The following is a 17,098-nucleotide window of genomic DNA, read 5'->3' on the forward strand; positions in this document are numbered from 1 at the left end:
CTGTGAAGAGGGAGGAGAGCAATAAAATCTATGTTAATAATTACAATACAAAGCCCACTACTTTTCAGTTGCCCCATAAACTCCCATGTAACTTGTCTTTAGGTAGATCACATTTATAAATATAAAAATAGATCAATGTTACTCAAATAGTTATGGGTGTACCATTTGGCTTAAGTGTCCTACTGCAGCCTTCTCTTGGATAGTCTGATTCCACATATTTACATATTAAACATTCATTATTTATTATTAAGTAATTATATAGGGGTGTTTGAACTAGATGATCTTAATGTCCTTTCCAACCCTAACTATTCTATGATTCTATGATATTTACACACATTCACACAGCTAACTCTTCAAGGATTCAAGCTGTGCTCCAATAACCAAACATTGACATAAGTGAACAGTAACAAACAGTATCTCATGTCATATTCAGTCTTATTGTCTTCCTCACAGCATGTATCACCAACTCAATTTTTTGTATTGGAAGGGGAACCATGATCTGGATTGTCATCAGTGGTAGCTTCTTAAACACCAACAAGAAGCATTCTCTTGACTGTTCCTAAAGTGGTGCAGCCTGCACATACACACTACTTAATGTCTTGGCTGCAATGATGATTGAGTCAAGAAGCTTTTAGACATTATCAGTTTTTGGGGGAGTATTACATCTCAAAAAACCTACCTTCTTCAGGTGTCTAATATGGAACACTGAAAGCCATATGGACAGCATTGTTCCTAAAGCTTTTCTTTCCACTTCATGGAAGGTCTTAGTTTCATCTTCATTGCTACCATTACAAAAGTTTGAATATTATTCAATAATTTTAGGCAAATTAATTGATGTGCAGCATTAGTAGCATGCCATAATTCCATTAAGCCCCTGATGAATCTAATACATACATGCTATAGGGAAAGCAACCCTACTGGAAAATTCTACTTTGTTCACTGGAAACTGAGAGCTGAGGTGAGAGCTCTTTTGGGGTGTGCTAAATCCTATGGCACATTCACAAATAGCCATACTTATGCTCTTGAGTAATCTCAGTAAATTACTTGAGTAATTGCTGTTGGCTTAGTGGTTTTAACTGGTTTAGCATTACTCCCTTCTTGTCTAAAATTACAGAAGACATAATAGTGTGCTCTTTGCTAGCTGCAATTTTCCATTGCAGAAACACTAGATTTCAGGTTAGTTTGTCTATAAATACCTCCTTTTTAAAAATGGTTATAGGAAGTTCACAAAACTTAAACTTTACAACTTCAGTTATTACACGGTGTACAGGGATGCCTGAAGCATACATCTATTGATGCTGCTATGCACCTATGCACACATCAGTAGGATTTTAATAATTTTTAGATGCACAGTACAAATTTTAGATGTATAGGCAATAAACAAGGCAACACAGCTTCTATTAATATTAGAAATAAGTTATTGTATAATACCTAGTGCAGATAGAATCATAGAATAGTTAGGGTTGGAAAGGACCTTAAGATCATCTAGTTCCAACCCCCCTGCCATGGGCAGGGACACCTCACACTATATAGAATTATTTGCACTAAGAATCCTGTCCAATGCAAAACTTGAAATTTACTGTTAATGCGTTTCTGTAGACATAAGGGTTCAAGCAGGCATCACAAATTCAGTGTGGTTTCTCCTGCAATTAAAAATATTTTCATTTAATGGCAAAATATTTTTGTTCTTGTTCCAAGAACACACCACTGGAATCCAGTGTTTAAACCAAATATTTTCTTTTAGCTTTCCTCAAATCCTTAGCAGCCAAACTACACATGACTTCAATGGATTCTAGTCAAGCTTTCCCATATAAGCCAAATAGCTTTCTTGTGAATGCAGCAAAAAAAAAGAAGCTGCATTACACAGTAAATATCAAGTCCACTCTTGCTGGTAAAGTTTACCATTTGTTCCTGAGAAATAAACATCCTGATCCTTCAGCCAGCACCTGGCCAAGGTAATTCAGATTCATTAAGGTGTCTCCATAAACTTCAGCAGACCAAACTATACTAGAAGAGATCTGAGATTTAACTCATACTAAAGATGCTGACAATGCTGTGAAGTGAAATCACAATGTAGGATGTCTATCTGAAGCAAGCGTACAATTTCACTTAGGTTGGGAACTTCACAGAGAACTGCAAATGAGATACACTTTGGAAAACATAAACCAGCTTAAAACACAAAGCAGTCAGTGCAACCTGACAAATTCCTAAAAATAAAAAAATAAAAAAATTATTTGGTCTTCAGATATAATTCCATCAGCTGCAATAATAGAAACTGATTTTGGAAGGCATGAGGCACTATAATCCACGTGACAGAGAATTTAAATAGGGAAAGGAAATCTTTCTAATCCTCCATATTGCTTTATTACATGATTTGGTTGAATTATATCATCTGTATAAACTGCTGCCTCCAATGTGCTCCCAAAAGAGCACAAACACAACTACTAGCCTTTTTGTGTTTTGTTTTTTTAACAGGATGCAAGGTGAAAATTACTTTTAAAAAGGTTTCTTGCTAGAATCAAAGGAGAAACATCCAGTGGGGGGAAAATAATTAAGGAGAAATTAGGTGTATCAGATCAAAGGCTTCCTCCCCCCCCCCCCCCAAAAAAAAATGGATTAAAAAAGCAGATCTTGATTTTATCATGCAAGTACAAGACACATTGTTAGCATGAATTTGCTTTCAGTTAATGGTTGTATAACACAAATAACTTGAAAATACAACTCCCCTTAATATTATGTTTTTCTATATAGCAAACAAATGGATTTTAAAACTTGGTCAGGGAGTGGTAGGTGGCTAAATAAATACATAGAAACCCCAGTGTTTTGTCATATAACAAACTATAACAGCACTTCAAAGTTTTGGACAGGTTTCCTTATATTATTGGTTTAGGGTGTAGCTGTGTGGAAAATTGTAAATGTTGTCTTTTGGTATTTACTTTACGATCCTTTGTAATCTTCAGCTATATTTATAGTTTAAAGTGGGAAGAAATCAAAATTAAAGAGGCCTATCTGAGCATCCTTTGTAATCAAATGCTTTCCCCATTTCTCTTTAAAATAAAAGCACAGCCTGCATGTTTGGCTGCCTGAGGAGACCACCCGAAGCGTTTACAAGTCGTGACCTTACAGTGAAGTATCTGTGGAAAAGCAGAAGTTGTAGAACACACAGAGAGGAGTCACAGATAAACTAGCCAGTTTCTGTGGGGAGAAGGGGGCTGCTGTGTTTTGAATCGAAGGGTTTAACCGGAAATAAAAGGGAAAGAGTGAGGTTTTCTTGCCTGGGTGCAGCACAGGAGTGACAAGTTATTTAAGAGGCGATAGGATGCCACTCGTCCTAATGCACCGAAATCCCACGGCCCTCTCCCACCCGGCGACTTCAGGCTTTCGTAAAGGCCATGGCTCCCCCTCCGCCCCGGCTGCCTCTCTCCCCGCCCGGCCTGCCGCGGCCGAGGGGCTCCGCGGGGCCGGCTGCCGCCCCCCCGGGGCTGCCCTGCCCCAACGGCCAGCCCCAACGGCCTAGGCCTAACCCTAACCCTCCCCGTCCCCCGCGCGCCGCCCAACGGCTGCCGGGGCCTTCGCGCGTCGGAGCCTTCGGCTGCTGCTCGCCAACGGGTGGCTCTGCGCCGTTAGACTAGGGGACTCGGCCGGTGGCCTCTGTCCTAGGGCGGGGGCGAGGCCTGGCGGGTAGGCCCCAGAGCCGCAGGTTGAGGGCTGCCCCCTCAGAAATGCTGCGGATAGCTGTGCCGGTACTGACCCAACTGAGTGCTGCGGATATGAGAGAAAATTCCCTCTTGCTCCAGTGAAGGCATGCCTATTGCAAGGGAATGAATCCAGCTGTCAGCAGGGATGGGAGGTTGTGGCGGCTGCGGCAGTTGGATATAGCCAGAGATAAGTATCCTGCCAAACAAGGGCACCAAAATGAAGAACCCAAGACTGGGGGTGAAAAACTGGCTAGGAATTACTTTATTTAGACTTTTGAAAATTGTTTCCATTGTAAATAAGGTGGTCCAAGAGCTGCTTTTAGGTTTTCACTTTCCCCTGGTGTATACAAGATGCTCAAGGCAAGGTTTATAAAGGGATTTGCTTTTTTATTGGACTAACTGCTCTGTGTGGCAAAACCAGCTAAGCTTTAAGGCAAACAAAACCTTCAGGTTTGTGCAGCTGTAGGAAGGTGTCAAGGGTACATAAGTTACAGAAACTCCTTTCCATGCTGCCAGACACTCTTGGGCTAAGACTTCAAAGCTATTGCTACATAGGGAATATCCCACAGGAACAAAGTGTTTTGTTTTTGTTTTTGTTTTTTTTTTTTTGGGGGGGGGGGGGGGGGTAGGTAATATACAGGAGCCTTACCAAAAGAGATTCTGGCTCTGGACTAATAATACTGCAAAAACAGGCCCTCATTTGCTATAACCGAAACAAAGGTAGAACTAACTGCTCAGAGAGGACACAAATCTCTCTCCCGTAGCAGCTTTGGAAACGGCCCAGAACTGTAGTTGTAAGAGCAGCTGGGTATGCTGTAAAAGAAACAGTATAGTCATGTTTTCCAAAATTTCAAGAGTTTGCCTTATTGCCAGCTAACCTAGGTCCAGATGATCAGATCACAGCTGCAGTTCATTTAAATTTTGTTCCTTTGTATTTGGACTGAAATGTTCTTACTGGCTTTTGCTTCCTTCATTGCTGAAGCCTTCCCAACTAAGTTTTTCTAACTAGAACACAGGATCAGGAAAGATTTCACAGACTATGGAGTCTAGTTCCTTCCTGCAGCAGTTAAACAGGTCATATAATCCCATTTGTAAATTTATCAAGCTTTCATCTTAAAACACATTTGGGTTTTTTCGCCTCCATGGTCGTATTGGGAAGCTGTTGCAGTACTTTTTGTCCCTGACATTTGGAAACTTTTCTAATCTCCATGGTAAGTCTTCATGGTAATTTTCTTCAGGTGATCTTACGCTGTTACAGACTTCCAATTCAAGTATCTTCCCTTTGAGTGTTTCTCTTATCCTCCTTTGTTCCCACTGTATTTGGAGAGCAATAATAAACCTTTTCTCAGATTTTCTTCAAACAAGAAAATAAGTTAATAAGCTAAGTAAGGTAAATCCTTTCAGTTATACAGTTGCCTGCCTATAGGAAAACTGTGAGGAAGGTTTCATCTTGCCGGTAGTACATAGTTCTGCTACAACAGATTAATATACTAGTTGTTTTACCTAAAGGCCTTTTATAAAGTATTATCTGGTGATAGAAAATTCCTGTTATTAATTCCAAAGTGTGTGACCTTGCACTTTGTACATTTTAACCTCATCCCTTTACAGTAACTGAAGTTCAGTGACCTTTATGATATTCCAAGCCTTTTCTAGTTTGACACCGCCTCCAGACTTTGTCATCAGAAAATGTCATAAGCACACACTTACGCTGTACCAAAATTAGCTATGACACTATCCACTATTTTTAGCCTCCAAACTAATCCTAAAGAATTCTGCTGGTAACTTTCCTCCAAACATACACTTTCCCTTTCAGTGTAACAGGTTGAGTCTTTGTATTTTTGCCCTGGTAGTGAAGATAGTACAGTATCTTCACTATCCAATACCAAGGATTTTGTGTTTTTCTCTGTAATTTTGATTTGATTCCAGTTCATTTTCTACCTCTGAATTCTTATTTTTTCATGGTGAAGCCTTTTTCTCATTGTGGGCTACTTTTTGATGGGCTAGTGTGCAAATGGTTTAATAAGGTACATCAAAACTAGGCTTACTTGGCTTATTTTAACTAGAAAAATCAGTTGCTTTTCTCTGAAAAAGGCAACTAGGTAGATCTCATACAATCTGCCTCACATAAAATGATTTTTTACTCTTCAACTGTTTCAAGTTTCCATTTACCTTGATGTGTTAATTGTTCTATCCAATGCTATGTGTTCTAAAACCTTGCATAATATTAAAGTCAGTTTAATAAGGTTGTAGTTCACTTGGTTACCTTCTCCTCTCTCCCCATTCTCCATTTACTAATCTTTAGTAATACAATACAATATTTGCCTCATTCACATAATTAATTAACTCTCTGCTTTTCAGTTCATCATTTCAGGCAAAGTGACAGATTTTTAGGAAGTCTGTCATTCCAAAAATAAGCTTGGTAAGGAGTACTGTCCTATTAGAAGCGCAACTGAAGTGCCTAAAGCCACAACTTTGCCTGAGTCATTTGGCTGTCTGCCTAATGGTCAGCAAATCCACAGGGGTTGTATCTAAACTAGTGAATAAAAGAGAAGTCTTGTGGTATCTCATTTAAGTTAATTGCTGAAATGCCTGTTTTTCCTTGTCTTTGTTACTAGAAGTTATTGTGATTCACCACTATTACTAATCAGTTTATTTGGAATCCTTGTTCTCTATCATATGCTATGTTCTTCAAAAGTAATACTTTTTCTGGTTGCTCATATTATGCTGACCTTCTCAGATATATTTCCTAATTAACCTGTAATGCTTTTTCCCGTGCCTACAACAGGACAGGAGAGATGCATGAACTGCACAGTATTCTGACTGACCAGCATTCTGGAGAATGGTATCAGAGTGCACAAGGGAAAACAAAGATCAGGGTATTGCCATCAGGAATAGTACAAATCCTACCGCGTAACAGATACTTAAAATTTAATTTTTCCATCTTGGCGGAGTACTGAAGAGCTGAAATCTCTTAAGGCATCTGAAACTGTCATCCTTACATCCTTTATTTTAATGTGAAGAATAAAACTTGACAGTTAGATCCTTACAACATCTATCTCAAACTTACTTTAAAAATACCATTTCAGGATGAAACAGTAATTGCACTGTTTGCCCTATGCTGTAGAAAGGAATTATGAAGGAGAACTGTAAAAATTTCAAGAAGGAATCTGAACTCCTGCTCCTTGCGTAGGGAACTGGATTTTTCTTTCCAGTATCCACTGTAAATGAAGCCATTTAGCATCTCCAGTAACAATACTAGAGAAATCTGATTTTTGTTTAGTACAGTAAGTTCTTCAAGTTAGAATTTTTTAAATGCATGGGTTTAAAGATTGACTATTTACCTACAAATATGGAAGGTCTTAATATTTCCCCCTATGTTCTGACTCTCCTATTTGTCCTACTTTTTCAGTACTCATAGTACAAAGCCTTGGCCACAGATACTTCAGAGCTGTTTCTCCTGAAGCCAGAGCATATGAAAAGAAAGCTCTCCTGGTCTGATGCCTTCACTTTTTAACAGTGGTGTTCAAGAAGATGCAGTAGCTTATTCTACATGGCTGTTAGTTATTTTTTTTGTTACTGTCCTCCTGAAATGTAAATAGGTGGTCAATGTGTACCATATCTGCTATTTCAGGGACATGCTTATTAGGATGGAGGAAGGCCTCTACTTTCCTAGGCATCAGATAGATTGATCAAAAGGGCCAGAAGCCTGTGGGTTTCTTAATTGCCAAAGGGTGCATTTTGCTTCAAAGTTTTTTTAAACCACAATGAATCAAGGGCTTCAAAAATGAGCTCTGAAGTGAGAGATTACAGATTCTGAAGAGAAGGCCTGTCTTGTCTAGATAAACCACAAGGGTTGCTATAAATGTTAGGTCTATAACAGAGCCTTTCAAGCCAGTGGCCTGAAAATGTGGTCTCTAGATGGAAAGGGTGAGGCTGAAGTGGGGAGCAAAGGAAATTATCCAAACCTGCCAAAGTCTAGATTCTGACAAGCATTGAGTGTGGAGGAGTGTACTTGAGTTATTTTGTGTGGGGACTGTTGATCCCATGTTTTCCTTCAGTGAGAATATGTATCATTCTGCCATCTTAGAACAAGGTGGTTGCTCTTTTTGTTCAAGTTGGAAATCTTAGGCAGTGTTAAGTTGTGGAAAACCACCTGCTGGATCTCAGTTACTTTTCTTTTTTTGCCTAAATAACATGAAAAGCTTGCATTGTTTAAAGACCAGGGTAAAGTTTGTGAGGCGTTTGTTTGTGTTCTACGTGTTGAACAAATTGTTCTTCTGTATTCAAGATTTGGCAGCCAACATTGTGCCTTAGGCCCTTCATGACACAGTATTTGTAGAGAAGAAATGGCTGGTTTTATGGTTTGGTTTAATACAAAGCATCTATGCTTACCCTATGCTTAACAATTTCTGTGTCTGTCTATGAAAAGTCTGTAAGTTGCTTATCTTGGCTTTCTCTTTCTTCTCTTACTCTGTTTTTGACAGGTTTGCCCATCCCTCCTTAGTTAGATCTCTCAGAATTTCCCCCAAAACCCACAAAATTCTCTGAGAAGAATGTGTTCTCTGAGCTAAAAAAGATACATTAAACTGTACTTGTACAATTTCAAATTGCACAGGAAGATTATGAAGGACATACTCATGTCAGATCAGAATAAAATGTTATAGGCTGCTGTGTAAATATACACAGAGTGGTTCCTGATGTGGTTTCCCATAATGGTTGCTCTAGGCTTTCATCTGGTGCAATTTTCACTGAGTGCTGTAATGACGGGTTCCACAAAGTCCCCCTCATTCACTTTTAGCTCTACCAAACCAAAACAGAAAAAAAAAAATCAGAAGGGAACAGCCAGTAGCTAAAATCTGACTCGGGAACAAGAACTTCTGCTAGTAAATTCTGTCTCTACACACTGAGGAATGGCCACTAAAACTCTCCTGAAAAACTGTATGTACAAGCAAATACTTAGAATGCAAGTACATGGAGATGGTTCCAGGCACATGAGGCAAGGTGAACGTGACTGGCAGCAAGAAATGAAGTAATTTTATGGTACAGGTCAGTTTAACCAAGTCAAAGGGAGTAAGCACAAAGGTGCTGGAGCACATGGAGCTACCCCCACAGCAGGTAGTCAGCTGTTCATATGCAGCTTTGAAACCATGTTCTGGATGAAGTCAAGTAACAACTTTACTAAGCTGAGGGACTAAAATCAATGTGAGTCAAAACAAAGTCTAATGAGTTTGCTGTGAAGAAATTATCCCTAAATGAAATAATTCTAATAAAGCAGTAAAAATGTTCTAGAGCATAAAGAAAAATTTAGTAAGGAAAATTCAAATTATTCAGTTAAAAGAAACTTCATTTCCAGCTCTCAGCTGTATTTTTGGTTAATTTGAAGAGTTTTAAATTATAAATAGTAACCAAACAAGAAATAAGTGCATTTCCTGTCATGATCCTTGCCCTAATCAGTGTAGGTTACCTTTCTCTGACAAAAATCTACACAACCTTCCCCTACACCCAAAAAAAAAGAAAAAGAAAAGTTTGAAATATGGATGAACTACTCCTTTGGCTATGTTCCACCTTAAGCTAGTAACAAGACCATGCTCTTCACTCTGCTCCGCTTCCCAGCTCCTATAGAGAGGGATTTGAAACTGCCTTACGTCAACGTAGCCAGTGTAATTATTTAGGTAAATTATTGAAGTGAAAGTTCCATGTAGAAACATTTTGGCTTAGAACCTAACCAACTAATCCTTGTGCTTCTTCCCCTCTGTGCTGTAGATTAAATTTAGGTAGCACTCTGTTGATTGACTACCAATTGATATGTATAGATCGTGTTTACCTGCGGTAAGCTAAACCTAGCTGTAACCATTATTTCTAATCAAAACAACCATGGTGTTTATTACTCTAAATCATCAGTGAATGTGTAAACAGTGGAAGTGTTGTAGTGGTGTTTATGGAGCACTGATGTTTGTCTCTAAAATTTACTCAGGAAGAACAATTTTCTTGAAGGGATGACTCTGTGTATGTCTGCATTTCAAGTAATTTCATCTTGATCATCTGCTTTGATTTCCAGACCAACAGAGGATTGAAATGCGAGGCTTTGTATTAAAGAAAATTTTGATATGAATACAGTGATGATTCTGCCATAACTACATGTTACTTTACAAAATTAAAGCTTTCTTTGCTTTCTATCTTATTTAACTTCTTCTAGTTCTGCTTCTTTGTCCTTCCTATTCAAATGTTCTCTTTTTTTTCACATGACTGTGAGTTTTATTTTCATTCTCTCAACATCTTGCAAGATGATTCTGCAGCACAAGTTTCTAGAGAACAAAAGCACGTTGTTGAAACATTCCTTTTCCTTTATGGCTGCAATTTATATCATTACAATCCAACTCTGAGTAATGATGTTAATTTAAAAAAATATTTAGCTTAATAATAAATCTCCTAAGATTTCTCCAAGTACTGTCAGGCATTCTTTTGAACGTTACTTGGGTCTTTTGTGTGAATTAACATGTAAATGAATACATATTAAACCATGGATTTTAAAAGCCATATACAGACATAACCTTTATAGAGATTCAGAAACGGCAAACAAACTTCAGCACATCTGTCATGACCAAGTGGAACACAATGTAATACGTGAGCTTATGCAGCCACAAACCAGGTCAGTCTGCCCCCTGGACACATAGCAAGTTGTGCTGTTTTCTCCCAGGCCGCTGGGCCTCGTACATGTTAGGCTTCTGGAGTCTGAAGAGACTCCAGGTGCTTCACTTGTGTCTGTATTGTAAGGTGCAAACTTCAATGTACCCTTCTGAAACTGAACATACAGTTCAACAAACTGACTTCTGTGCCCACTGTTGACTCTCGAGGCTCATTGTTAAGCACACTTTCAAGACGAATTCAATTTGTATGGGCTGTGTTTAGTTCTTTGGGCACACACAGACGTGAAGGCAAAGACTTAGTAAACAGAAAAAGAACTAAAATATGATCTGTCTTTACTTATAAGATAGCAGATTTATTGACTAGAAAATAGTTTCTAAATGCAATGCATTTTTTTCTTTCCAATTATTAAAAGTCTGTCTTTCAATGTGACAGGACTTCTTCCTGCATTTGCTTTACCTACTTTGGGTAAAAATGCACATGTAGGTTAGTTCTTATTATTTTTTGTTATCAGCCCCTCTTCCATAAGACTGCTTTATCTTTGTCATCATCTTATGCAACCAGGTGATTTGTAGCTTAAATGCTCCATCCTTTTCATCTGCTACAGACCAGAAAGAGTGTGTTGCAATACAAGCATATCCTTGTCCAGAAGATAATAGCCAAAATGTTATGATCTTATATCAACTTCGCTTGGAATTCTGCTTCAAAATGCAGGCAAAGTAGTGACATATGGGCTTACAGTCAATGTTTTGAGTCCGAGGTAAACACAGTTCATAATCAGATTACTCAAATCCTTGTAATAGGTACATGAGTACAACTATGTTCCACATAGACACAGTATATTCATAACAATGTTTAGCAGTCATCCAGTTTATCTGATTGGATTCTACATTAAATGAACCATATGACATTGGGAAGGAAACCTGATACGATTAGAACTGTTTATGGCAGATACGATTACAAAGATTCATGATAAAGACACGTTTATAGTGTTCATGAAGTAATGATTCATTCCTACTGAGAGATTTTACAGGCTGCTGTTTCAGAAAAAGTCTCCCCCCTTTTTAAAATATAATAATATAAAAATATTATTTTTACATATACATACAGCTTTTCTCCTAGTTTCCTTGCCTCATTTTCTCTCTCTGTTCTTCACAGGATGATGAAAGGAGCTCTTTTTTATTCATTCTCCACCTCAGTATGTCCTGTTCTGAATGCCTCCATGGCATTATTCTTGGGGCTGTTTTTTATTCAGGATTTCTTTTCCCCAGTTCAAAATTGAAGCTTTGCTGAACAGACAGCTACCAGCTTGGAAGCATTACCTGCTGTTGCTGAATGGAATGTCAGATTCTGGACGCAGTCCCATCTAGTCTGCTCACTAAAAAGTTTGCCTAAGAGATTCCACAGTCTTTTTCAGAAAGCAACAATAATTCCAGCCCTTTTTCCAGGGGTGCCCCTTATGATCTTTATGGTTAGGGACCTGTAGCGACTCAAAAGATCTCTTCAATGAGTTTGCAAAGTTGAAAAGGTTTGAAAGGTCTATGTTTTGGAGACCTTTATAAAACCCTCCCCCCATATTTTTACATTGTTTATTATCATAAGAGAGACTTTTGAGGAGACAGAGAGGAGTCAAAGTGACTGCGTAAATGGGTCTGACCAAAACTGACTGTACCCACGGGAAAGAACAGTTAAACTGCCAGCAGTTGTTGTTCTTGTTGCTTTTCTCATATTTCAATTTTGCTGCTGTGTTTATCAGCATAGTGAAGAGTATTGTTCTCAGACATCAAAAGGAATAAAAGGAAATAAATTACTACTCTAGCATTTACAGACTGATCCTGTTAGCTACTGGGCTGAAAGCCTCTTAAAAAGGGCTAAAACCTTCAGCTCCTTTTGATTTGATTAAGCACACTAATCATCTGTTCTAACTTAAGTCCCTGAGAGATCTGGATACAAACACTTCACAGGCTGTTCTCTGTATTGCTCTGACCAAAGCCACAGTAGAGTCAGGCTGAGAAGAGCATCTGTCTGAGGCACAGAGGTGAGAAATCAATAGTTGGGAATCAAGTCAGCTGTTAGTTACTGAACCAATCAACCAACTTATGCTGCTACCACCTTCAATAACAAGAGGGGATGCAGGAAGTGACCAACTCTGGGTGTGAGGTACCACCAAGACAGCTTTGCTTATAACTCTGGTTGGTATTGCATCCCACTGGGGATTGAAAGAGTTATTCTAAGAAAACATGAATTCTAAGTTCCTCAGAGATATCTTGAAGAAAGTCTTTCAGTTAAGGCTGCTTCAGACCTTCACATCTGGCAAATAATTACAGATTTTTAACCTTTAGGAAAATGTCTGTCATTTGAATAAATATTTCAGATTAGAGGAGAGTTTTCCCTGGTCTTGAGTTGCTAGATTTAAGCACCTTATGAACTGAAGTATAAATGTGTTTTGAGACTCTGCTAGCTTTGGCCCTTGGGTGTTCTCCACCAAAACCCATTTTATAATTCTATACTAGTAAATGCCACCATGGTAGAATAACTTTATTTAAAGCAATTAAGCTCCTCAAATTAAATAGCTCCAGTAAAAAGAATGATTATTCATATAATACAGAATGGGAAATTATATATAATAATACAGAATGATCAGCCAAAAATCTTTACAGTCAAGTACTGATTTTGCAGACCTATTTAAAGTACCCATTTTTCAAGGATGGTTACCATCTACATGGTTTTAGGGCTTTAGTAGTTTTGGGTAGTCCTCCAAAACTTACGTCAAAAGGTCTGATATTAAACAAAAAATAATGGAGGTATAATGTATACCTCCATTCCCCTTCCACTATGCATGTCATGATCTTTGTCCTGTTTTTGAACAAGCAGACCATGCTCTTCTGGAAACCTTTAATGTACTTTTTCAGAGGTGATTCTTACGAAGCTACGTTCATAAGAGTTTAGTGATTCTGTGAAAACTCACCAATTTATCTTTTAGTATCCATGTATACAACACTTCTAATGCTTTCATACAGAATATGTTTTTCCATCTTAGAAAAATGAGCAACATTCTATTTCTGAATTATCTTGGAACTTGCTAGTTCCATTTAGAAAAAAAAACAGAGATCGAAATTATGTGCATTGGCTGAAACTGCTGAAAAACCGTAAAATAACTTTTCCAAAATTTTCTTTAGAACAAGTAATTCCTGGGCTTAACATTAACTAGTTAGATTTTCAAAATTTGCCACGGTTGCATTGGCAAACAGGTAAGTCAGGCTACTACAGTTATTTCTAACAGGCAGGCAGGCTTATGATACAGTCCTCTATTTAGCAGTTCAAAAACCTTTTCCAAGATGAGGTAGATATTTTTCTCCTAAATGTGTTGTACTCAGGAGGTGGGACTGCATGTTGAGAACAATAAATTATTGAAAAGCACTCTAATGGCTCACTTTCCATTTCCAACAAAACAAATGACTGAAGAAGAAAATGTATTTCAAGTTATTTCTGAAAAAGAGCTTTCCTCATTAAAGAAAAATTGTTTGTATTCTAATGACAAGAACTATTATGAAGCTAAATGATGTATGTAGTGGGTAGCAAACTAAGTGGTAAAATACTTGTAGCTGGTGAGAAAGGAATTCAACAGCACAGTGACATTAGAAATTACTTTGCAAATCTTTATATACAGTATATTTACTTCAGTTGAAAACCATATGCTCTTGGAAGGAACTTCCTTTTCAACAGTTGTGATTTGACAAAAACAGCCCTAGGGACATTATGTCCTGGGATTGTTGACAAGTGTGAAAGTCACCTGTGTGTCCTCATCCCTAAGAAAACAATATGTTAGTTCACATTCACTTTTTTTCTCAGCTTGTCTCTCCTACTAGGATCATAGCTAAGAAGAGCTGGTTCTTCTCTAGCTTTATGGTAAGAACTGTTGCATATCTCTTCTTCATCTCTTGCTCACCCGAGAGAAGCTGTAACTGCTCATCCTTGTTCTAGTTTTCTTCTGTGAGCATCTTCCTATCTTCCTGCCTGATAACCTTCTTCTGTTCCATTCATGATCCCAGAGACCCACCAGGTTTGCCACAAGGGTTTTTTTTTCCACATAATGTCACTCCTGAGATGTGGAAAAAGAAAGGAAAAAAGGTAGTTTTCTTCAAATGTTGAACAAAGACTTTAACAGGAATAGAGAAAACACCTATAAAACTATCCTTTCATTTTGCTTCACTAGAGATCCCTCTGTCTAAAGATTCTTATTCTTGCTCCTTATGTTTGAATAAACAATACACTGTACTTCCTTGTATCTGCCAAAAAACAAGTGAAATTATATAATACCTAAATTTAAAATAGACAAATTTATATCAAAAATAGACATCTGTCATATAGATAAATAGTTTTGAAGTTTTAAACACTGGAATTAGGACCAGATTTTTTAAGGGTGTTAGTAACCTAAAGACACAGAGAAGCACACAGCAAAGTATTCGGGTTTCTAGGTGTATGTCTAGTTCCCAAATTAAGTAGCACTCCTGAAAATGTCAGCAGTCACCCAGGACTACCTGCAGCCACTGCGTGCCTATAGACTACAGGGATAGTCGATTATCTTCAGATATCTAGTACTTAGCTCTCCTGTAAAGTTAACTGTTTTTGTTGTTAATGACAAAGTAAGACAAACTCCAAATCAGAGAATCGCCTAACTGAAAGCCTGCGTTATTTCTTATTCACTGACTGACCTCTAGTGGTAACCACAGCTTTTGCAGCAGTTGAAATGGCAGCAGTCAGAACATTCTAAGAGGTGTGCATTGCAAAATGTGAAGCATGAGGATCAGCTTTTTCAAAATTGCGCACTATGCGCTTTTGCTCTACCCCTGTCACTATTAAAATCATATTTTACTTAACTTTGCAAAATAAGCATCCCGTGAACTCAGCGGGAATTTTAAGCCAACGTTCTAGTATCACCACTGCCCCCTGCTGTCTACCTTTGCTAGCCAGTACCTTTCTCAATCTACCTCTCTTGTACTTTGTCAAAGACAACCTTCCATCAGCCAACACAGCATGGCTGGGTATCCTGCTGCCTGTAGGACATCTGTTCAGCTTCTCGTAACATCAGTGTATTACCTGGAACTAGCCACCAACCATCAACTTTCACTGCTGGCCAAAATAGATCACTTCATTCTGAACATTGACGGCACATGGAGTGAGTTTATATGTCTAAAGAGCAAACTCAGCAGATGTAGTAATTGCAATATAATTGGGAAGAGAGCTTTAATCCTCAGTATTGTGGGACATGAAAAGAAATCTGAGTTGAACATTCAGAAGTCAGAAAACAAATGGTATTCTCATCACCTAAGGTTTCTATTAGCATTTCTGCTGATCTGTGGCTTCTTTGAGCACCTAGGCCAGATTGTTCTGCTGGACATAGGTATCAGTCCAAATATTAAATAATTTAAAAAAGCTTTGGTGAAAGGCAGAGAATGAGTTCCCTGAAATACCTCCTCTATTCCCATCTTTCTCAAATATGGGAGTTATACAGGTCTTCCTGCATTTGCATATTTTGTGTGCAGATGAGCATATCTTGTCTGGAACCCAAGGTGCATTACAAGTGAAGTATCACAGAATCCCAAGGGTTGGAAGGGACCTCAAAAGATCATCTAGTCCAACCCCCTTGCAAGAGCAGGGTAACCTAGAGTACATCACACAGGAACTTGTCCAGGCGGGCCTTGAATATCTCCAACATAGGAGACTCCACAACGCCCCTGGGCAACCTGTTCCAGTGATCTGTCACTCTCACAGTAAAGACATTTTTCCTGATGTTCACATGGAACCTCCTATGCTCCAGTTTACACCCACTGCCCCTTGTCCTATCACTGGACATCACTGAAAAAAACCTAGCTCCATCATCCTGACACTCACCCTTTACATATTTGTAAACATTGATGAGGTCACCCCTCAGTCTCCTCCAAGCTAAAGAGTCCCAGCTCCCTCAGCCTCTCCTCATAAGAGAGATGTTCCATTCCCTTAATCATCTTTGTAGCTCTGCACTGGACTCTTTCAAGCAATTCCCTGCCCTTCTTGAACTGTGGGGCCCAGAACTGGACACAATATTCCAGATGCGGCCTCACCAAGGCAGAGTAGAGGGGGAGGAGAACCTCTCTTGACCTACTAACCACACCCTTTCTAATGCACCCTAGGATGCCATTGGCCTTCTTGGCCACAAGGGCACATTGCTGGCTCATGGTCATCCTATCCACCAGGACCCCCAGGTCCCTTTCCCCTTCACTACTGTCCAGCAGGTCAGCCCCCAACCTGTACTGGTACATGGGGTTGTTCTTCCCCAGATGCAAGACTCTACACTTGCCCTTGTTGAATTTCATCAAGTTCCTCTTCGCCCAACTCTCCAACCTGTCCAGGTCTCGCTGAATGGCAACACAGCCCTGTGGTGTGTCAGCCACTCCTCCCAGTTTAGTATCATCAGCAAACTTGCTGAGGGTACATTCAGTTCCCTCATCCAGGTCGTTGATGAAAATATTAAACAGCACTGGTCCCAGCACCGACCCCTGAGGGACTCCACTACTCACAGACCTCCAGCTAGATTCTGCCCCACTGACCACAACTCTCTGCCTTCTTCCTTCCAACCAGTTCTTGATCCACCTCACTACCTGATCATCAAGCCCACACTTCCTTAGCTTATCTATGAGGATGCTGTGGGAGACGGTATCAAATGCTGTGCGGGAGGAACTACAATGCACCGAGTTCTGTCCAAGGACAGATGA

General features: G+C 39.1%; 1 protein-coding gene across 1 annotated transcript in view; it reads left to right on the forward strand.

Moving 5' to 3' along the window:
• The first annotated feature begins 11,034 nt into the window (after positions 1-11,034).
• The window catches only part of PAPSS1 (3'-phosphoadenosine 5'-phosphosulfate synthase 1), a 55,802-nt gene continuing 49,738 nt past the window's right edge, over positions 11,035-17,098 (forward strand). Inside the window, exon 1 of the mRNA XM_062636665.1 lies at positions 11,035-11,057. Within this exon, the coding sequence (XP_062492649.1) occupies positions 11,052-11,057 (6 nt within the window). The 5' untranslated portion in view covers positions 11,035-11,051. The remainder of the gene's footprint in view (positions 11,058-17,098) is intronic.

The sequence above is a fragment of the Pezoporus occidentalis genome, unplaced genomic scaffold, assembly GCF_034315485.1.
Source record: "Pezoporus occidentalis ecotype Australia unplaced genomic scaffold, CSIRO_AGI_Poc_V1 ctg49, whole genome shotgun sequence".
In the NCBI taxonomy this organism is placed as follows: Eukaryota; Metazoa; Chordata; class Aves; order Psittaciformes; family Psittacidae; genus Pezoporus; species Pezoporus occidentalis.